Source organism: Podarcis bocagei, assembly GCF_964188305.1.
Source record: "Podarcis bocagei genome assembly, chromosome: 17".
Classification (NCBI taxonomy): Eukaryota; Metazoa; Chordata; class Lepidosauria; order Squamata; family Lacertidae; genus Podarcis; species Podarcis bocagei.
This window is the reverse complement of record NC_138143.1, coordinates 34,874,933-34,897,965: the sequence shown is the minus strand read 5'-3', so window position 1 is coordinate 34,897,965 and position 23,033 is coordinate 34,874,933. Positions and strand designations below refer to the sequence as shown.

Below are 23,033 nucleotides of genomic sequence, written 5' to 3'. Positions count from 1 at the left end.
GCAGCACAGGATATGAAGAAAAGAGAAGGAAGGAAGAATAATAATATTATTTATTACAGGAAGGAAGGAAGGACTTGAGATTGTCTGGAAGTCACACACTTCAGCATAATAATAGCAATAACAGTCCTCTAGCAACAGCATTACCCATATACTTGAAGCCAGAGGGGAAATGATTTGGTCTGCTCATTTCCATCAATTCTAGCAACCGGTCAACACCAGGGAGAGCTCTGGGAAGGCAAAAGGGTATGCCAGGAATGCGTAGTTCATTTTGGCAAAGGAGAGTTGACAGTAAAGCGGAAAAGTTTGGTTCTTTATTTTTATTTTAAATACATTTTTTCCGTTGTATAATTTAATCTGAAGAGAACGGTTCTTTTTCAGCGTCAACAAATGCCTAGAGTTCAGTTTTTGCCAAGTCAAGTGGCAAAGTGGTTGGAGCGAGGCTAGGTTAGGTAAGACGATGCCATCGCAAGATGGAGGGAAAGCGAAGAAATACCTTCTGTGCCTGAGAAGCTTAATAAGTAAAGTTGGCTGGATTTGGGTGGGGTGGAGGAGCCACCTAGTTTTCTTTGTGTGAAATTCAGCGGGAAAGCAAGCTACCCATCACAACGTTAACTACTCTGCAGGATTGGAACATTCACCACAGAAAGAGAGCTCCAATAATTACTCTCTGAAATGAGTGCTGCTTCCTTGCTATTTGTGAAACATTCAAAGGACGATACCCTCTAGCTGTCTCAACTGGGTGGGGGAGTTGCCTCACTCAATAGTGGGATTCCTTTGTGCAGAAACTTGCGTTGCTTTGGCACCGCAAGGTTTTCTTTCATGTCTGACGGAGCCACCAGACTCCTCAGAGCGATGCACGTATCTCTGGCCTGCCACACGGGCTCGGCAAAAGAAATTCCTGCAATTACTGCATCATGCTTTTCACTGAAACCAGATTTCATATCTGTGTTCCTTTGGCAGGCAATTCATTACTGGTTGCTATAGCGACGGTTGCCATGGCACCATAAATCTCTTCTCTGCAGGGCTGATCATTCATATTCTAATAATATCTACATGAATGAACTTCGAAATGTAAGAACCTAAAACCTGCCTTGCTGGGTTAGATAAAATATCCCTCTGGCCCCGCATTCTGATTTCAGTACCCAGCCAAATGTCTCCAGGAAGTCCCTAGCTGGAGCAAAATGAAAATAGGCACCCTCTCTTTTTTTAAAAAAAAAACCTCTTCATCTGTACCCAGAGATAACGATCCTCTGAATATGGAAGGTCTATTAGCTCTCATGCTTACCAGCCATCGATACACTCATCCTTTGTGATTTTGGCTAATCCTTTTTTAAGGCAGCCTAAACTCTAGTTTTTAGGGACGCGGGTGGCGCTGTGGGTTAAACCACAGAGCCTAGGACTTGCCGATCAGAAGGTTAGTGGTTCGAATCCCCGCGACGGGGTGAGCTCCCGTTGCTCGGTCCCTGCTCCTGCCCACCTAGCAGTTCGAAAGCACGTCAAAGTGCAAGTAGATAAATAGGTACCGCTCTAGCGGGAAGGTAAACGGCGTTTCTGTGCGCTGCTCTGGTTCGCCAGAAGCGGCTTAGTCATGCTGGCCATATGACCCGGAAGCTGTACGCCGGCTCCCTCGGCCAATAAAGCGAGATGAGCGCCGCAACCCCAGAGTCGGCCACGACTGGACCTAATGGTCAGGGGTCCCTTTACCTTTAAACTCTAGTTTAGAGTTCATAACCACACCGCTTTAGTATTTGATTCCATGCCTTAAAAAGGTGATGAACTGGGCTTGCACTGGCCAACCTGATTTGAGTAGCTGCCATTTTTTAAATGATAAAACTTTACTTTGGGATGTCAGCAGTAATGCTAGCCTATATATGAATTCTGTATATAGCCTATATGTGAATTCTGTATATGGATTTGCCTGTTGTCAGGATCTATCTTCCTGTGTACTATCCGAAGCTTTCCATCTGCTGCCTAATCCAGGGGTAGCAAAAAGTTGCCGGACTACAATTCCCATCATGCCGTGCTGTTTGGGGCTGATGGGAGTGAGGCTCCAACAACATTTGGAGGGCATTGCAATGGCTACCTCTGCCCCAATCCATATTCAGCAACTGGTATTCTGGAGAAGTTTTCTTTTTTCCAGGATCCTGGTCAGATGAATTTCCTGAATACTCTGTATTTCATGAATACTCTGTGGGAAAAGTCAGTGAGTCAAGCTATGGAAATTCTTCAGAAAGTATAAAAGTTAAGACGAATCCTAGTCAGAAGAAACTTCTCGATCCTAGTGACGTACTTCAGTGTGGTGAATAATCCAACTCAGCAGAGGAGGGGGGTAGAAATAATTTCTTTCCTCAGGGAAGCTCCAGTTCTTTCCTCTGAGTCATTCAGAAAATTGTTTTCAAAAGAGGTTCTGTAACTGGGTTACATATTTCTTCTTTCACATGGAACTTTCAAGAGTTGTTTCCATGCATTTGGAGTATTTTGGGAAAGTATTTTTGTTTGTCTCCAGTAATGTTCCAAAACAGCAGAGAAGTCAAACTTGTATATTGATTTCTGCACACACGCCCAAGTTTGTTGTTCAGATACTTCTGGTCCAGCAGTGCTTGCTGATGTGTAAACACGGTCTAGAGATTTAATCCATCTTGCCTAGGGGATGGGGCCCACATTTGCCTGAACAGCCAAAAGGCTCCAGGGGGCCATTTGGACACTGTTGCTGCTGCTGTGAGTGTGGAGGGAAGATCGCAGCAATCAAAAATGTTTTTAAATGTTTTAAAATAGTTTTAATCTCTGGTGTCTGAAATGTTGAGTTTTTTTGTTTTCGTTTTGCTTTTTGCTATATTGGGGTGGGATTAATGTTTAGTTGGGGCTGGAGATTAGTTTCATTTTAGTTTTTTGTTTATACTGTTTTAATGGTGTATTATATAATTTATATTTTGTTAAGGGGAGAGGATTGGGGCTGCCTGGGAGTGGGCCCCAGCAACAGAATGGTTGGGGCAGATTCCACGGGGGGGGGGTATGAAATCCCACCCCCTTGTTTGGACTCAATTAGTGGACGCGGGTGGCGCTGTGGGTTAAACCACAGAGCCTAGGGCTTGCTGATCAGAAGGTTGCGGTTCAAATCCCCGCGACGGGGTGAGCTCCCGTTGCTCGGTCCCTGCTCCTGCCAACCTAGCAGTTCGAAAGCACGTCAAAGTGCAAGTAGATAAATAGGTACTGCTCCAGCGGGAAGGTAAACGGCGTTTCCGTGCACTGCTCTGGTTCACCAGAAGCGGCTTAGTCATGCTGGCCACATGACCCGGAAGCTGAACGCCGGCTCCCTCGGCCAATAAAGCGAGATGAGCGCCGCAACCCCAGAGTCGGCCACGACTGGACCTAATGGTCAGGGGTCCCTTTACCTTTACCTTTTAGTGGTTGTTAAAGGGCCTGGGAGAGATGGGCTGAAGTTGCCCGGCAGGATATTTGATATTCAGCCAGCTATTTCCTAACTCATGGAGTGACCGTCCTAAGGCAATGAGGACCCTATACCCCAAGTGGCACATAAATGGGTGGTGGCAGCAGAGAGAGAGAAACCAGGTATGACATCCTTTGCTACAAGGCTACCCTACAGGGTTGGCGTCAGAGCAGTTGGTGCCCTTCTGCTACACCTTGCACTCATATAATTATGAAAGCCGCTAAAATCCACCCAGTTGTGCAGCAGTAAGTTTTTAACTACTGTATATAGTTCAGTGAGGTGTTGGTGGGGGGAATGTTTGCTTTCAATCTGTGCATGTAAACACAAACGTGAGCCTCCATTTCTGCACAGAGGGATTTTGTTGCTGTTCAAACTGCTAATTGATTTCCCCTAATAATAGAATTCTAATCTGGTACCTAGGAAGCAAATGGCGATGCTTCAGTAGCTTTTAATAGAAAATGTTTGGCTATCGCTGTGCATATGTACACATGAGATTGGAGTGGGGGTGATCCAACCATATTAAAATCTAATCCTCTGTTCTTATTTATTCTAGCATGCCTGTAATTAATTGCCTCTGAAGTACATTACCGTGCTTGCTTGGGTCAAACACATCTACAAACGACATCTCCATGGTCAGGGGATAAAAAATGCTTCCAGAACACAAATGACTTGGGGCGCAGGAGAGGATCTAGCTCAAATGTACTTGGCAGTGTGCTCCCCCATTGTAACCCTGACTCTACCCTGCCAGAGGAAAGGACAGGCTGCTGTCTGGTAATGATGATAATAATAATAATAATAATAATAATAATAATAATAATAATAATAATAATAATAATAATAATAATTTATTTATACCCCACCCACCCCAGCCAAGACCAGGCTCAGGGCAGCTAACAACCAATAATAAAAACAAGTTGATTAAAATACAAATTAAAGATTAAGATACAACATTAAAACATTAGGATGCAGTCTCTTCATAGGAGGAGAAAGGGGAAAAAAAGAGGGGGAGGGAATCAAACTGATTCTAAGCCAAAGGCCAGGTAGAACAACTCTGTCTTACAGGCCCTGTGGAAAGAAATCAGATCCCGCAAGGCCCTGGTCTCATGAGACAGAGCATTCCACCAGGCTGGAGCCAGTGTTGAGAAGGCCCTGGCTCTGATTGAGGCTAATCTAATTTCCTTAGGGCCCGGGACCACTAGGGTGTTGCTATATACGGTCCTTGAGGTCCTCTGTGGGGCATACCAGGAGAGGCGGTCCCGTAGGTATGAGGGTTCTAGGCCGTGAAGGGCTTTAAAGGTCAAAACCAGCACCTTAAATCTGACCCTGTACTCCACTGGGAGCCAATGCAGCTAGAAAAGCACTGGGTGAATATGCTCCCATGGCAGAGACCCTGTGAGGAGCCTCGCTGCAGAATTCTGCACCCGCTGGAGTTTCTGGGACAGCTTCAAGGGCAGCCCCGCATAGAGCGAATTACAGTAGTCAAGCCTGGAGGTGATCATCGCATGGATCACTGTGGCCAGGTCAGGGCGGGAAAGGTAAGGGACCAACTGCTTGATGCGGCAAAGGTGGAAAAATGTCACCTTGGCTGTTGTTGTAACCTGCGCCTCTACCTTACCCAGGAAGAGCTGGGTAAGAAACTAGCCCGTTTTCTAATTACAAAGGAGCTCATCTTTGGTTCATTTGACTAAGGCAGCAGAATGTCCAATGGATTTAGGGCACAACTGCATGGTACATTAAGAATGCGAATCCCCTAGGGTAGAGTTCATTGAGGCAGGGTCTGGAACGAAGGGCAGAGTCACGCCATTCAACACACCTTTCAAGTGTGTGGCTTCTCCTGAATAACCCTGGGACCTTTAGTTTGTTAAGGGTGCTTTAAACTGTAGCTCTGTGAGGGTGAAATGGCATTTCCCAGTTTGGGCAGCATTATGGGTTTTAAATGTGCATTGAGTGTGCTTTAAATGCCACTACAGAGGACAAGAGGCATTCAGGAGGGTCAGGTGCCAGGTAATCCATCAAAAGGGGACGCAAAGGGAACCATAGGCTAGAACCAAAGTCTAGCACAGGGTTTCCAAAGCTTGGGTCTCCAGCTGTTTTTAGACTACAACTCCCATCATCCCTAGCTAGCCAGACCAGTGGTCAGGCATGATGGGAATTGTAGTCCAAAAACAGCTGGAGACACAAGTGTGGGAAACCCTGGTCTAGCAAGAGGTGGCCCATAATGCCACATGAATTGCTGCTCAAGCAATGGCCCAAGCCTGGCCTGAAATTATTTACCGTATTTTTTGCTCCATAACACTCACTTTTTTCCTCCTAGAAAGTAAGGGGAAATGTCTGTGCGTGTTATGGAGCGAATGCCTGTGGGTGGCGGGGGGATCTGCTGCAGCCGTGAGCAGAGGATCCATGGTTCCCCTTCCTTCCCTCCTCCGTGGATCGCTTTGAAACAGCAAAGCGGGAGAAGAGCTGCTTAGTGGGGAGAAGAGAGGGACAAAGAGCCTGGTTACAAAGCACGGATCCACATGGATCCTCAGGATTTTTGCACTGGGTCACCCCAAATTCACCATCAGATCACATAGCATGTCCATGGCTACAGCTTGCACCAAAAAAATCACGCACCCACTGTTGCCTGGGGCCGCAGTGGTGCAAAAACGTGGTTACAAAGCATGGATCCACATGGATCCTCAGGATTTTTGCATTGGGCTACCCCAAACTCACCGGTCAGATCACATGTCTGTGGCCACAGCATGAACCACAAAAATCATACATCCACTGTTTCGTTTAGAATATTTTTTTTCTTGTTTTCCTCCTCTAAAAACTATGTGCGTGTTATGGTCGGGTGTGTGTTATAGAGCGAAAAATACGGTATATATGTATGGGCCATGACTGTAGGAGCCAATAGTGTGTACAGAGGCAAAATGCTCTTGCAGCTTTAGTAGCTGTGCGTAGGAAATTTTAGCAGGTGTGTCTTGCATTACAGCACAACTGTTCATGATGCGGGAGTTGTGCCTTCTTTTTCATCTGGTTGCCCTAGGAACCAATAGGCTCTCTGCAGGGTGGGGAGCTTAAGAAGGTGTTTTCCCACATGGTACAGCTGCTGCTCAACAACTAGAAGCAGCAGAACAGAGATACAGAATCACCCGGTTTGAAATGCATTGGATCCTGGTACCCGCCTATATGATGTTGTTTTTGCTTGCTAAAGTTAACGATACATCCTATGCAGGGTGGTTTGGTTTCATTGTCGCTCTCTCCTTGAAACCCATCTCCCCTGTGCTGAAGTCAGACCCTGGTATTCATTCATGCTGTGTGCTTAAATCTCTTTACGCATTTCTATTTTTAATGTCTCACAAAAGACCAAAGTCAGCACCGAAAGCGGTCAGCTGGGAATGAGAAATTTCAGAAAAAGAGCCGCTGTGTTTTTCTCTCTCTCTCATGCCTAGAAGGCTCTGCAGATTAATAATGAGATAAATTAAGTGTCAGTAAGAGGGGGAAATGTGTGTCTGCAGTGAATAAGATACTGCTCTCTAACTTATTCCCAGTCATCTGGATAATGTGACTCATGGCCAGTGCTGTGGGAGGAAAGAGGACAGTGTATATCCTATGTCTGATGGGCTTTGCAAAGCTGATTAGCTGTTGCCCTAAATAAGTACAGTATGTACAGAAACACCAAAGGGGCCATCAGCTAGGATCTTCCCCTGCACAAGCTAGTGTCAGGTGCTCCAGGGCTTAAATTGGTATCCTGAAAAGCAAACACTTTCCTCTCTTTGTAGGAATCACTGGGCTTTGCATGCTAACCTGAGCTCAATTGAACACACAGGACTTACGCATCTGAAACATGCAAAGATTGGTTGAAGCCTTGGAGATGTACTAATTTGTGTGGTGAGAGGTGAGGAAAAACATGTCCCTTTATCACAAAGAAGCATCCTTTTGATACCTAAGATATAAACATTAAGTCTCCTTTCACAGCCATGTCATATCCAACATTCATGTGAGGTAGGTTTGGTTGAGAGTTTGATGACCACCCTAAGACAGGTAATGAGCAATTTTTTATTTCAGACCCTCCAAGTGTCCCTATTTTCCAGGGACAGTCTGGGATGTACAGAAGCTGTCCATTTTTTATTTGATCCTGGAATGCCCCACTTTTCCTTAGGACGTCCCAATTTTCATCAGAGAAATGTCAAAGGGTATGGAGTTATCTAGTTCCCAAACCATCTGAAGGCAGTCCTGGAGAGTGAAGTTTTTTTAAAAAAATATTAATGTTTTATTATGCTCTTTTAAATATACTGGAACCTGCCCAGAGTGGCTGGGGCAACCCAGTCAGATGGGTAGGGTATAAGTAGTAAAATTGTTGTTGTTGTTATTTAATAGGACATCCCTATTTTCATTAGGGAAATGTTGGAGGGTATGTTATTTTAAGGGATGTGGGTGGCGCTGTGGTCTAAACCACAGAACCGAGGGCTTGCTGATCAGAAGGTTGGTGGTTCGAATCCCCACGATGGGGTGAGCTCCCGTTGTTCAATCCCAGCTCCTGCCCACCTAGCAGTTTGAAAGCACGTCAAGTGCAAGTAGATAAATAGGTACCACTCTGGCGGGAAGGTAAATGGCGTTTCCTTGCACTGCTCTGGTTCACCAGAAGTGGCTTAGTCATGCTGGCCACATGACCTGGAAGCTGTCTGTGGACAAATGCCGGCTCCCTCGACCTATAGAGCGAGATGAGCGCACAACCCCAGAGGCGTCCGCGACTGGACCTAATGGTCAGGGGTACCTTTACCTTTACATCATTTTAAAGATGAACAGAGTATATTCTCTTTGTTTATTGTGGTTCAGGGCAGATGTGGATGTTGGTGGAAAGTTGAACCCCTTTGTTTCCCTACCTTTTTTTTTTTTTTTTGGTAATGCTAATGTGGAGGTTGAGGGTGCAGTTGAAGGACTGGTGCAATGGGTAAGAGAAGGCTCCTTCAACATTTCCCTACAGGCTAGTTCTCCTCTGCTGCAGCTTGTTGTTGTTGTTTAGTCGTTTAGTCGTGTCCGACTCTTTGTGACCCCCTGGACCAGAGCATGCCAGGCACTCCTGTCTTCCACTGCCTCCCACAGTTTGGTCAAACTCATGTTCGTAGCTTCGAGAACACTGTCCAACCATCTCGTCCTCTGTCGTCCCCTTCTCCTTGTGCCCTCCATCCTTCCCAACATCAGGGTCTTTTCCAGGGAGTCTTCTCTTCTCATGAGGTGGCCAAAGTATTGGAGCCTCAGCTTCACGATCTGTCCTTCCAGTGAGCGCTCAGGGCTGATTTCCTTCAGAATGGATAGGTTTGATCTTCTTGCAGTCTATGGGAGTCTCCTCCAGCACCATAATTCAAAAGCATCCATTCTTCGGCGATCAGCCTTCTTGATGGTCCAGCTCTCACTTCCATAAATCACTACTGGGAAAACCATAGCTTTAACTATACAGACCTTTGTTGGCAAGGTGACGTCTCTGCTTTTTAAGGTTTGTCATCGCCTTTCTCCCAAGGAGCAGGCGTCTTTTAATTTCGTGACTGCTGTCACCATCTGCAGTGATCTAAGATAGACTACCTTAGAGAAATGACTCAGAGTCGCCCGTGGATCCGAGTTTGGGAATTTTCTTAACAAACTAGATTGAATCGGGGGATGGTCTGTGCCTACAGATCTGTGCGCAGAATCTGGCAACAATCCAGGTCATTTTGTCTCGGCCTTTTAGCTAAGATCAAGTGTGTGTCAAGTGTAGTACAGTGGTGCCCTGCAAGACGAATGCCTCACAAGACGGAAAACCCGCTAGACAAAAGGGTTTTTACGTTTTGGAGGTGCTTCGCAAAACGAATTTCCTATGGGCTTGCTTCGCAAGACGAAAATGTCTTGCGAGTTCCTGCGGGGTTTTTTTCCTCCCCCCCTTTTTCCCAAGCCACTAAGCCGCTTATCAGCTGATCCGCTAAGCCGCTTAACAGTTGATCCGCTAAGCTGCTTATCAGCTGATCCGCTAAGCCGCTAAACCGCTTATCAGCTGATCCGCTAAGCCCGCTAAGCCGCTAATAGCGCTAAGCCGCTAATGGGCTTGCTTCGCAAGACGAAAAAACCGCAAGACGAAGAGACTCACGGAATGGATTCTTTTCGTCTTGCGAGGCACCACTGTACACTAATATGCTATAGTATCTAGTCTGGGAGTTACTGAGCCTACAGCTAAGAGAATGATATTTCTAGGTTGAGAATTCCTTGGCTGAATAATCTAAGGAAAGCACCACTGTATCTAAAGGATCCCTTGCTCCACCATGCAAAATCAGTCTGGCCAAAGTGATGCAGGCTGCATATCTCCTTTCTTTTAACAACAACAAGAACAACCTGTCCCTTTGCTTCCTCTAGTTTGTTCCAGGTTAGAATATCATTCTCATACCAGCATATTTTTTTTAACGCTGATGTGCCCTCTAGTGGCTAACATTATCAAAAATATTTTGGCGTTTGAAGCTGGTGGTTTAAAATAAAACGATAAACAATCAACTGTGCTTTAACTGTATCCCAAAATGTCATGATCAGGTATCACATTTTGGGATACTGTTAAAGCGTTGTTGGTCTGCCTCTCCATGCCTAGAGTAAAATATATGTTTGACAGTGAAGCTTACGCTTTTCCATAATCTCACTGGGGTGGAACAACATGTTATGATGCGAACACAGGGCTCATTCACATGTTCATCTTCCAAAGTGATATATTGGAATGTGATATATTCCAGCATATATAGGTGATATATTCCAACAATGCTTGCTTTGCACTCCATGCAGAAGAATCAGGTGCACAAAAGAATACAGAATAAAAACCAGAAATTGCAACATTCAGAAACTAGGGCAAGAACTTTTCAGTCTCCTTGGACACTTTGCTGCTGCCCTGAAAGTTGCTATTCTTCAACAAAGGAATTTCAAGGGGAAATTGCAACATGAAATTGTTGAAGAAGAACTTGACAGGAAGCCTATTTCGCTTCTTTAGGCAAAGATGGAGAAAGTGGTATCCTGTATCACTCTGCAGTGCCAAATGCTATGGTTGTGAATAGTAACTTTGCTTATCTTAGGGTCAAACTGCTATTTAAGATAAACGTGACTTTGTAAAAATGTGCTTAAATGCACACCCTATTCTGAAAGCTGTCATTTTCTTGCCAAAAAACAGCTCCTATTCCCACCCCTGTGCCAGTTACTGCAAATAAGCCCCTTTAGGATCAAATAAATTTGGGATCAAAAAGAGCTGACTTGAGGGGATTTTCAGCAGAAAACTGATGTGGGATCCCAGCTCACATAGGGAACCCCATGTAGACCAGACCCTCGGGGTCGTATTTTCTTCAAGTTTAAAAGAGGCCCATTTAAATACACTCTTTATGAAGCATATTTATCCTGGCATGTAGTTTGGCCCTTAAGCTTTACATTGAATTATTGCAAACTGTACTTTTTGAATTTCCTGGTCATTTGGTCAAGCTGTTTAAAAAACCTTTCCTATATGCCAGCCAGGATAATACTTTGTGCATCTGAGGAACAGGACTCTAATTTGTGAAAGCTCACATCACAGTAAATCCCTTAGCTGTTGCTGCTGCTGTTATTGTTGTTATCATTATATCATTATCATTATATTTGTACCTTGCCCCCAACATCTGACTGGGTTGCCCCAGCCACTCTGGGCGGCATTTTGATAAATGATTTGGATTCTTTTTACGTTTAAACAGAAACAAAATTGCCTTTATGTAGGACTGGAAGTCTACGTTTGCTGAGATTAAAGGCCCAAAGAACTAAAATATCTGCAAGGCATTGCCTGATGACTTTTTACAAAGAGGCTTTGTTTGACTCTGGGATGAATGGCTTATTGGAAGGTGGACAGTGAGCATCCTGGACCATTTTAGCACATAGCTAAGAGCTGGAACACAATACAAGTTAACTTTCTAGCTAGTGATGTAAAGCTACAGGATATATCAGACTTATATATCCAGGATATATCAGACTTATATATCCTGGATATATATCAGACACATCTTCCATGTGACAGCCCTTGAGATATTTGAAGACGGCTAGCTTATCTCCTCTCAGTCTCTTCTAGAAAAAACATACCCAGCCCTAATATGTACTCCCCTAAATGGGTTTCTGAACATCTGTGTTACTGCCATGGATTCTGTTATGTAAGGCTGTGTACGCATTAAACTGCTTTGAGGTGTTCTGCAACAGGAAATAAAATTAATAATTTTTTAGAGTTTATTCCAGCTCCGGTGCGCTCCCAATTGCTAGTGTTTGAAGCCACAATGTATCCTGTAGCTTTTGATATTGCTGATACTGATCCACTGGGAAGATAAATCTATATAGTCACCTTCAACGAAGTCATGACAACTCTTGAAACATAGGAACGGGTAACTTATAGATTGTGTGTAGGCATATTTGAAAAGCATTTATATATTTAAAAGGTTATAAATAAATGTATACGTCTTAAAATAATATTTTCATTTATATTTGTATTAGATTATAATGGAGGGGTGTTGTGGTTTTTTTAAAAAACTGCACGTTTTCCTTCATTATTATTTTTTCCTTGAACTTGTTTAACTGAAATATTTTATTCATATTTTTTTTTTAAAAAAGGCGGGAGAGAAACACCACAGTCCAGCAGCGATCCCTCCGCCACCGCCGCCCTCTCCCCTCACGGCCCTTTTGCCAACCGGCCCCCTCGGCGCTCGGGGCAGGTCACGTGGGCAGGGCAGTCAGTTGCTCGAGCGAGCCGAGGGGCGCGAGGCGAAGGGGGCGTGGCGTGGCGGGGGGCGGGGCCTCTCTCTCTCTCTCTCTCTCCCGCGGGCGCTATAGGCGGAGCCGCGAAAGCCCTTGAGGGGGAGGAGCTCCGTGGTCCCTCCGGTCCGTCCGCCGCCGCCGGGATGCGACGGTCGGGCTTGCCGCCGGCGCTGCTGCTGCTGTGGTGGCTCGTGGCAGGTACCCCCGCCGCCAGCGTCCCTCGCCCTCTGCCCCCTTATTCCATCACACACTCTTGAGGTACCGGGGGGGGGGGGAGGAGTGAGGCCGCGTTGCCACGGTAACCAGGGGAGGGTTGGGTTGCCACCTTCTTCAAGTAGCCCCTGCTCCTCTGCTCCTTCTGGGAAAGGTCGGGCTGCGGCGCACGTGAGCAAATGGCCACGCTCGCCTCGGCTCCTGTCCCTTCTTGAGAATGGGGGGGAAGGGGGGTTGGATCCAGAATTGGGGGGGAGTGTGTGGATCAGTTTTCTAGATCAGTTGGCAACAGGGCAGGGTCGGATTTAGGTTTGATGAGGCCCTAAGCTGCTGGAGGTAATGTGACTGGTGACTGGGAGTGGCCACCGGGACGACATAACACCTGTCCTGAGAGATCTGCATTGGCTCCCAGTACATTTCCAAGCACAATTCAAAGTGTTGGTGCTGACCTATAAAACCCTAAATGGCATCGGTCCAGTATACCTGAAGGAGCGTCTCCACCCCCATCGTTCTGCCCGGACACTGAGGTCCAGCGCCTTCTGGCGGTTCCCTCACTGCGAAAAGTGAGGTTACAGGGAACCAGGCACAGGGCCTTCTCGGTAGTGGCGCCCGCCCTGTGGAACGCCCCCCCTTCAGATTTGAAGGAAATAAGCAGCTATCTTCTCTTTAAAAGACATCCGAAGGCAGCCCTGTTTAGGGAAGTTTTTAATATTTAATGCTGTATTGTTTTTAACACTTGATTGGAAGCCGCCCAGAGTGGCTGGGGAAACTCAGCCAGATGGGCGGGGTATAAATATTATTATTATTATTATTATTATTATTATTATTATTATTATTATTAGGCCCTTTATATGTCCAGCTGTCCTTTGTCAACAACAAATTGCCGCTGTTTTTTTGTGTTGAATATATGCTACATAGTAATTTATGGACATAATATGTATCTAAAATGGGACACGGGTGGCACTGTGGGTTAAACTACAGAGCCTAGGACTTGCTGATCAGAAGGTCGGCAGTTCGAATCCCCGAGACGGGGTGAGCTCCCGTTGCTCAGTCCCTGCTCCTTCCAACCTAGCAGTTTGAAAGCATGTCAAAGTGCAAGTAGATAAATAGGTACCACTCTGGCAGGAAGGTAAATGGTTCGTCAGAAGCGGCTTAGTCATGCTGGCCACATGACCTGGAAGCTGTACGCCGGCTCCCTTGGCCAGTAAAACGAGATGAGTGCCGCAACCCCAGAGTCGGCCACGACTGAACCTAATCATCAGGGTCCCTTTACCTTTATGTATCTAAAGCCACTTGCACATAACAAAATATGTATTTTATGAAAGTAATTGTTACAACCAGTCCATGCAGAATGTAGGCACCCTGAATATAGAAATGAACAAACCAGTGATATTTTAGGGAGCAGGCTAGCAGGCTTACTAGCCTTACATCATAGGAGCCTACACAACACAAAACACCATTGCTGTATGTAGGTTTTATTTTATTTGTTTTTTTATCTTATATTTTGGAAATGTACATCCAGGTGTTTTTTTACTTTGAATTTTTTTGGGGGCCCCAAGAGAGTGGGGCCCTAAGCTATAGCTTGTTTAGCTTATACGTAAATCCAGCACTGGCTGTGATGCATGCGAGCAAATGGCTCGTGTTACTTCTTGCAAATGGTGGGGTAGAGGATCCAGAATTGGGGGGGGGGGGTTGGATCAGTTTTCTGGATCAGTTGGCAACAGGGTTTAGGGAAGGGGAGAAGGAGGAGAGAGGTGTGTTCATGGCAGGTGTAGGAATGGCGTGCTGCTCTCATAACCCGTGGCTGCTCTTTTCCCTCAGGACTCTTGTTGATGCCTCCTTCTGGGGAAGGCCTCTCCGAGGTAAGTTTAGGGATAGCGGGGAAAGTGGGGAGTAACAAGAAGGACTCCCATCGGTGTCCCACCATCCCCATCTTCTTGTGTCATCTTCCCCAACCTGCTGCCTTCCAGATGATTTTTGGACAACTCTCATCGACTGATGGATGTTATCGTCCGGAACATCTGGAGGGCAGCAGACCGAGGAAGGTTGTTCTAGTCTCTCTCTCTCTCTCTCTCTCTCTCTCTCTCTCTCACACACACACACACACACACACACACACACACATATGGTGCAGTGGATTTTGTTCAGTCTGCATTCATAAGTGGAACTAATTCACATCCCTCGGCTAAAACATGGATAGGAACATAAATTATCCTCTGCATTTCACGCTTGCTAATTTTTCAGTACAGTCGCCTGCTCAAAAAATACCCCCAAGTGGGTTTCTTAAAAGGTGTTTTAGGATAAAATATATTTAGAAGTTGAACTATGCACATTGAGAGAAAAATAATGTTTAATGTACTTAAATGCAGATAACTTAAAACTTGTGCAGGAGTTAAGTTCCGGGGATGGCACATATACGTCAAACCACCTCCTTGGAAGTGCCTCTGTGTGAGCAATCTTTCCTTCTGGACCCAGCATGCTGAACAGGTTGTACCCCCCCCCCCCAAGGCTCTGGAAGGCTTGTGGGATCTTGCAGGGCCGTACAAGATTTTGCTAGAACCTCCCAGTGCCCGGTAAGCAAGTTTTCTGCACCAGGAAAACCCTGTGCAAAAAGAGCTTTTAAGCTCTCCACATTCCGCACAATTAATTTGCGTGATTTGAACTGCATAAAGTTGAAATTGCGCAAGCTAAATGCATGTAAATTGCAAGTTACCTGTATATCAATATATATAAATTTTTGTATAGCTTTTAAAATCACATTACTGCAGAAACAGAAGGGAACAGACATATGAATTAATACATACAAAACTGATGCAGATTAGAACAAACTGATTCAACCACACCGAAGCTCAGCATGCAGTTATGGGTACCAGCTAGCTTGTCAGATAGCCCCCTGCCCCCCCCCCCGGCTGCAAGCATGGTGTGGAGTTAAGTTTGCAATAATTGCATTCCTACAAAGTTGTCAAATATGAATTGAATGGAACTCATGCAATATGTGACTGGAGTTGTGAACTCAACTTTCACGATACCTATCACTCCTCACAGCCACACGTTTTTATCATGCTACTTTATCTATGTAAACTGATCCTGTGTGTAGGCTTGCTTCATGAAAACTGGGATTTTTGAGACTTGAAGAAATGCTACTCTGAATAAATATTTCAAAAAATACAATTTGAGTAAACATCAGTACTGTAAATCTGTTCATTCTCAGCCCAGATGCGACTTATATTCTCTACCTGGATGCCCAAGGAACTTTAATCCTGTTTGTGGGACTGATGGAGAAACTTACGCAAATGAGTGTATGCTTTGTGCTGCAAACAGGTAACTACAAACTAACTGATTCTGTCTGCAGAAGTCTTAGGTTTACAGATCGTCAACCTGGGCTTTTAGTTAATTCATACTTTAGAAGCTATTGGTAAGAAGTCTTCAGAACTTTCATACTTGATTAAATGGACCATCTCTTTACGTCAGGATTCTCTCTGCAGAGTTAACCATTCTCTGAGAAGTAGATGGGAAGCTTCAGAAAATCATGGCGCTGAAAGAGACAAAAGACCACTTGGTACATTCCCCTGTGTACATTCCCAGTTCAAAATACACAATTCAAATTATAGTGTAGCAGAAATGGTGTACATGCACTACAGAAGAGATTCGGAGGTCCATGGGAATCTTAACCATCAAGTCAATCCCCACACTGCAGGTGGAAGGAAAGCTTGAAAAACAAACAAGATGCTTCTAGGTCATTTTAATAGCAAACTTGGTGGCCCTGTGCCACCTAACAGGCAGGGGAGGGGTTTCTGCATACTTGGAAGAGTGAATGAGGAGAGCTGCATACATATAACGCCATCGTATAGGAATGAAACATAATAATAATAAACCTTTATTGTCACTACACCACCTGTGTGCAGTGAAATTAAACGACCCCCCCACTCTGTCTATGAGAAAAAGTTACCATATTTTTCGCTCTATAGGACACACTTTTCCCCCTCCAAAAATGAAGGGGAAATGTGTGTGCGTCCTATGGAACGAATGCAGGGGGAGGCAGGCAGGAAAAGCCCCCCAAAGCCGCACACAAGCTCCACGCAGCTCTTGTGGGCTTTTCTGTGGCCAGTCAGTCCCTTCTCCCTCCTCGTAGAAAAGCCCACAGGATCCGCGCACTCCTTAAAGGGTGCGTGGCTCCTGTGGGCTTTTGCGGGAGGTGGGGGTATTGCCATAGCTGCGGACAGCCTCTCCCTGGCAGAGGTTGCGAGGGGCTAAAGAAGCCATAGCCCCGTTCAGCCTCTCCCGGCTGGAGAGGTTGCGCGGGGCTATGGCAGATGCATCCCGCTCGCTGTCTTGGCTTCTTTGCTTTTTGGGGCTGGGGGGCAGCGCTTCCCCCCACCACCAGCCCCACAAGCTTGGGGAGCAGCGGAAGGCTGCGCGCCTTTCCGCTGCTCCCCAATCTGCTCTTTGAGGCTGGCGGGGGGGCTTCCCCCCGCCAGCCCCAAAGAGCAGGTTGAAAGGAACCTTCACTGAAGGTTGCCTTCACTGAAGCCTGGAGAGCGAGAGGGGTCGGTGCGCACCGACCCCTCTCGCTCTCCAGGCTTCCAAGGTAGCCGCCTGAAGGTGACCGAACACACCTTGAAATTCTCCCCCTCTGCGCAGCGCTTCCTGCCGCTTCGCTGAAGGGGCGCTGGGCAGAGAGGGGGAGATATTTTTTTTCTTGTTCTCCCCCTCTAAAACAAGGTGCGTCCTATGGTCGGGTGCATCCTTTAGAGCGAAAAATACGGTAAATCCTACAGCAATGAAAAGAGGGATGGGTGATTGGACCTGGAGGATCTCCAACACTGCAGTGCTTAGGTTCATGAAGGACTGTTCGTCTTGCAGAACATCAGTTGCAAATTCTCAGATACCCAGATGGTGAGCGAGGTATCTACACTACCACTTCCACTTCACCGGAACACCTTGCTGCACAACCCCATGATATACACTTATAGCGATCAGGTTTGGGGTGATACAAAGTGGAGGGAAGTGACACGCCTCACCTTGACCCTCAGGATGGTGACTTGGTAACAATACAATAAAATGCAAATACCTTTATTGGCATTACGAGTTAAAACATTTCAAAACACTAGGATAAATTTAAAAGGGACAGGAGTGAGGCTGTCGAGGATCACAAGGTACTTGATTGTTCTGCTTCACCCTGTCTATTCCCTAGAGGGATGATTCATTAAGAACCCTTTCAGGTAAGATGGAGATTAAAAAGGAAACCACTAGGGCAGTAACATCCTTGTCCCTATCCGCTAGGAGGAACCTCATTTGGCTTTCAGAGCCTTGGGTTGCAGATCCAATATCTTGCTCAGCATCTGTTTGAGGAGTCTGCTGTGCAAAGGGCCGTCCAAAAGAATATGGTCCAGTGAATCTGGTACTCCCTGATTACAGGCACACAGGTGGACTTGATAAGGAATTTGCAAGTGGTCACCTGTGGTCACTGAGGAGGGGAAAGCGTTTTGTCTTGCTAGCATAAAAGCTCTTCATTGGGAAGGAAGTAGTAGGTGTTTGAGCCCCCAAGTCATTAATTTTCTATTCCAAGTATGTCAGCCAGTGGATCCAGATGTGGAGTCATCCCAGAGGAAACTTGATTGTGTTCACCTCCATGCCATGGCTTCTAGCTGCACCATAAGTATGTCTCTGGCCAGAGCAGGCCCACCCATTAAGTAGTACAGAGGGGGATGTGGCAGAGGGGAGCAGCAAGAGGCTGCAATTGCCGTTCGCCTCACCCATGTCTCGGGTCCTAATGTCAGCAGAGTGTGAGGCTTATAGAACTTAACCTCAGCTACACGTTAGCAGAATGGGCTCTATAGGAAAACAGGTGCTTTTCTGCCACCTTCGCTGCACTTAAAATGTTCCATCATCTTTCTACTGTTTCATTTCCTTGAGGAAGTGAGTTTTTATCCCTCAACATTCCCTTGTTTCCTTATGAGGCCTATAACACTACTACAATAACACCTGGATGAGGATCCTTGCAAAAATGTTTTTTTCTCTTGAGATGGGAGTCTGGCTGTTTCCACACTAGGTACATGCCTTGGAATAGCTAGGATTTTATTCAATCCCTGTTTATGAAGCATCTACATAATGTTGTAATCAAACAGTTATTCTCTTGTGTCTCTCCACCCCACCCCCGGTTCTTGGGTCTCTTTTCAGATTTTAGAAAATTGGGCTTGGTTTTGGAAAAATGGGAAAGAAGCACTGTCTCCAAGAGGTTTAGATCTCTTTAAGGCTGCTTTCCTTTTTGAAAAAAAGACACGCCATTTGATGACTGCAGTGACACATTGAGTCATTGAGCTTATTACTATGCATTTGCTTTTGTAAACCTTCATTATTATTTATTTATTTAATATACTTATTTACTATTTCTCATTAAAATAATACCAACACAGTATACAACAAAACAATTACTTTTTCTGCTAGTGCCATTTTGTCATTGTGGTTGTTAAAAATTTTTTTTTTCCATTTGCTCTAAATGCTTTTTCACACATTTTTAATTTAAATATTAATAGCACTTTAAATTTACTTTTAAAAAAATACACTGCCTTTCCAGTCGTCAGATTAGCACACCAAATTGATTTTTATTTTTTTTGTAAACGAATTGCTTAGTTATAAAACACTTTGTAGCAATTATTGGGTAAAATCTCCTAAATACAAAGCACTTTACATGCTGATACAAAATTGGAGAAATTGCATGCTCAAAATTGTCCTTTTCCCGCCCAAATGTCTATCATGCACTCTAGTGCAGATGAAATTTAGCAGGAGGAATACGCTAAGTGCTGTTCTCCGCCCCCCTGTACACAAACACACGACAAGTCAATTACAGTTCTATAGGTAGCTTAGTGCAGATGACTAATGCTTTGCCATTCCCTTTATCTGCATTCTCTTACAGAGAACATGAAAAAAGTGTACAAATTGCCTATAAGACATCGTGTTCATGAGATAAGCTTCAAGAAAGAGACCTCTGTAGCCTGCTTAGTAATTGAAACCATATTTTAAAAGTGCCTTCCAACTGCTGCAACAGAAACAAACTCGTTTGCTCTACCCAACTTTTGAATTTGCTTAATACAGGTGTTCTGTTGAACAAACAGGTGTGTTGCTTCGTGTGTGTGTGTGCTGCGATGCAGCCATAAATTACAATCTTTGGAGATTCTGCATCTTCTCTTTATTGCGTTCCATGTCCCGGTGATTTTAACTTCTACATATAAACATGGGGTGAGTTGCAAGCTGAACACCCAGGAATCACACGGCTACTTGAAGCTGTTGTAGAACATGCAGGTGGGTGGCCGCAGTGGGAAGAGCCCACTTGGGACGGCCAACATCATTCGCTGGTTAAGGGGTTGTTCCTTCTGGAGCAAAGAATGCATGAACTCACAGGGCTTCAGGGAGAGGATAAGAACGTGTGCTGCTAGCATGGCTTCGTCAGCTGCCAAAGGAAGCGAGGAAGGCCAAGAAGGAATCTTGGGAGGGACTAGCTCTGTCTTGAAAGACTGTCTGAAGGGCAAGTAGTGGTAGTTCTGTAACCCTCTGGTCTGAAGCATTTTTCCACCCCACTCCCAAGCGTACCCAAACTCTGTAAACACATACTGAACTCCACATAAATCCATTTACTTGACTTACATTGTGCCACCTTAAGTGCAATTCAACATGGGAAGTCTGTGAACAGTCTCCTGACTTTATTTTTATTTTTTAACCTCCTAAGGAGTGGGGAGGAGCCATGTCAAATCTGGCTCTTACTGGGGTTAATTGTTACTCTCTTCCTATTTTGGGCCACCATAAAAGGTTAAGCTGTATCTTTTCTAAAAACACAACTTTATTCAAAAGTCGCACTGGACTTTGCATTTTCATATTTAAAGCTGTTCCCAATTTGATAGTCTCTGGGTGTTTTCACTTGCTTCAGTTCAAATGAAAACATAAAACGTACATTCAAATTCCAAATGGCTTTCTTCCCGTTCTTGTTCTGCTGCAATAATTACACATTTGAATAACACAGGGGATGCACAAAACAGCAATAATTTATTAGCAAACTTGCAAACAAACTTTTGTTCATGATTATGGAGTAAGCCAATAGTTTGTTATTATTGGTCTTGTGGCTGTGTCTCCAGCTTATTACTCGTCCTATAAGGCTGCAATTCTATCACATGCAGTGGGGTTTACAGCCCATTTTTGGGCATGTCTATTCAGCAGAAAGCATATTGTACAGTAGACTAGACTAAATGAGAGAGAGAGAGAGAGCTGCTGATAATACTGTCGAGTTGTAACTCATGTATATTGCATCTTGCAAGTTGTCTCGTTTCTATAGCCCAACCTGCTTATAACCCTAATTTATTGAGAGTGCTTTACATATACAGAAAACACTTACTGCATTCTAGGCTGGTGCGGTCCATCTTCACTAGACTATCTAATTTTCAGCGAAGCCAGTTTTTAGAGACAATAAATTTTGGTGGAGATAAAAACATGCTCTGAAACACCCAGTGTAACATGGGTCAAAGTGAAATGAGCCCCTTGTCCTGTTCAGTATTACTTACAGAGCTTAATCACAAGGGGGCGCTCGCCCCTTCTAAAAGTCAAGAAGAGGGTAGCTAATGCAAAAGCAACTTACACCCAGATACAAGCAGCCTGGCTCTTTCAAAGCCCCCTGCCCAGGCACAGCCATGTCATTCCCTTGATAGAACTATTACTGAAAGATTCCACAGCACAATATACATGCAGGGCACTAGTGTGGCCATGAAAGAAAGATGGACCTGACACTGAACAGGGAAAATGGGAAGCAATTTGCATAGGGTTTCTAACCCTTGTTTTTTAAATGATATATGCATAATTTCAAGGGTTTATCCACACTTACCTTTCCTCCGCTCTTTCCAGGTACACTCTGCAGTTTAAAGCTCCATGTCCAATCACCGTTTTTTGTGTTTTTTGCTCCGGAGCTTTCACTTTGAAAACCTGCTCTTTAACACTCAGTCGGAACAAATGTCAATCTGCAGAAAACCCATATTGACGTGGGCTTCGATTCAGCGTTAAAGAGTGGGTTTTTCAGGGAAAGCTCAGGGCAACAATTAGGGCTGGGCAATATATCAATGTAGCATCCAAAATGGGTTTGATGTCCATATCGCGATAGCGGTTTCTTAATTTTTGACCTGGCAATTTATCACAAATCACGGTGTGTGTGTGCTATGCAAAAATCACAATGCAAGAAAAACTGTGAAACCAGCCAATACTTCTCCCGATTCTTGCAGCCCCTGTTAACTCTGCCGGCTCAGCTGTTCCTTACCTCCTTATTTCAGACATCATGATATATCAGTATATCACAATGTTTAGCTGGTGATACATCTTGATGTTGAAAACCAGATATTGCCCAGCCCCAGAAGCAGCAACAACAAAGCTCAGACATAAATTGTGGACCTCTGCCTGGAAAGAGCAGGGCAAAAGGCAAGAAGTAAATTTGGATAACCTCCAAGAGGCAGATATCATAGCCAAACCAATCTGTTCACCTAAGGTGTAGAGCTATTGCATGGGGTTGTAAGTCCTTTGCCACCAAACAATCCCAATTGCACGATATCAGGCCACAATAGATGAACCAAGCACCAAACAGGTTTCTATAGTGCTAAAAGGGAAAAACGGAATCGATAGTCCCATAAGACATAATACAGAAATGAACGTCATAGGATTATGGTGTTGTAATGTGATGCTTCTCTGTGTCATTAAAGAAAAGAAAGCTGGAAAAGCATTTCAGATATAATTAAAATTTTGTGCCTTTTTATAGGGTCATAAAATGGCGCCTGCCACAAACATTGGAATGATAGTGTGCTGGGTTCATCTCCTCTCATGTCACAGCTCATACCAAAACCACAGCAAGTGTTGTAATGAATGTGTGCTGAGGTTGATACGGCCCACCCACAGCAGTTGTATCACGTCCACTAGTAATGGTGGAGCATAATGGAATATATGCATAGGGAAAGAGCTGTAAGCCTAATAGTGTGGGAAGTCAATTGCGATTCTGCTTGTTGCTTACAGCCAAAGAGCAATGATTGGGTAGCACCCTTCTGGAATCACCCTGCCTTATCAGGAAAACTGGCTGTGTCCTGTTTACAGTTTGACAAGGACCAGGCACTACTTGTCTTCCATCTTGCTATGTGGGAAGAGGCCCACACAATCAGTCTCCCAGAACTGTAGCATTGTCCTCGTTTTTGCTCAAAAAGGAAGTTCTTCTGATGCCACCAGCTGTATTTACAACAGGTCATTATCAAAATGTGTTACACACTGGGCTGTTCAAAGCAAAATATCTACAGCAATGTTATATTATGGCCTCCACAGAGCATATTTATTTACCTCGTTCGTTGCATTGTGACAGTGCCTGCCGGCCTCTCAAACAGGTCTGACAGAAACCATCAATATCAGAACTTGATGGATGTTCACAAAACCCACAGCAAAACCTTTATTGTGTACACCCATGGAAAGGCGCCAGGGAGCCCTGCCTCAGACCCTAGAGCATGCAGCGCCACAAAGCTGACAGCAGCGGGATATGCTAAGCCGCCCTCCTTCACCGCAATTTGGAAGCTGTTTCTTGAGCTGCGCGAGGAAAGTCGCTTTTCGACATTCC

The 23,033-nt window shown here is 44.9% G+C and overlaps 1 protein-coding gene and 1 long non-coding RNA gene across 2 annotated transcripts in view; one reads left to right on the top strand and one right to left on the bottom strand.

The window, feature by feature from the left end:
• LOC308577068 overlaps nucleotides 1-16,585 on the bottom strand; it is a 107,525-nt gene extending 90,940 nt beyond the window's left edge. Inside the window, exon 1 of the long non-coding RNA XR_014003407.1 lies at nucleotides 16,359-16,585. This is a non-coding gene — a long non-coding RNA (uncharacterized lncRNA). The remainder of the gene's footprint in view (nucleotides 1-16,358) is intronic.
• SPINK2 (serine peptidase inhibitor Kazal type 2) lies at nucleotides 12,250-19,581 on the top strand. Its single transcript, XM_081177122.1, has 4 exons — nucleotides 12,250-12,394; nucleotides 14,231-14,271; nucleotides 15,621-15,730; nucleotides 19,326-19,581. Exons 1-4 carry the CDS (start codon nucleotides 12,340-12,342, stop codon nucleotides 19,372-19,374), a joined length of 255 nt encoding a protein of 84 aa, XP_081033248.1. The 5' UTR covers nucleotides 12,250-12,339; the 3' UTR covers nucleotides 19,375-19,581.
• Nucleotides 19,582-23,033: the final 3,452 nt, after the last annotated feature.

Coding starts and splice junctions, on each gene's coding strand:
- SPINK2 (XM_081177122.1), top strand. CDS start 12,340: ATGCGACGGTCGGGCTTGCCGCCGGCGCTGCTGCTGCTGTGGTGGCTC. Junction 14,272..15,620: donor CTGGGGAAGGCCTCTCCGAG/GTAAGTTTAGGG, acceptor GTTCATTCTCAG/CCCAGATGCGACTTATATTC. Junction 15,731..19,325: donor ATGCTTTGTGCTGCAAACAG/GTAACTACAAAC, acceptor ATTCTCTTACAG/AGAACATGAAAAAAGTGTAC.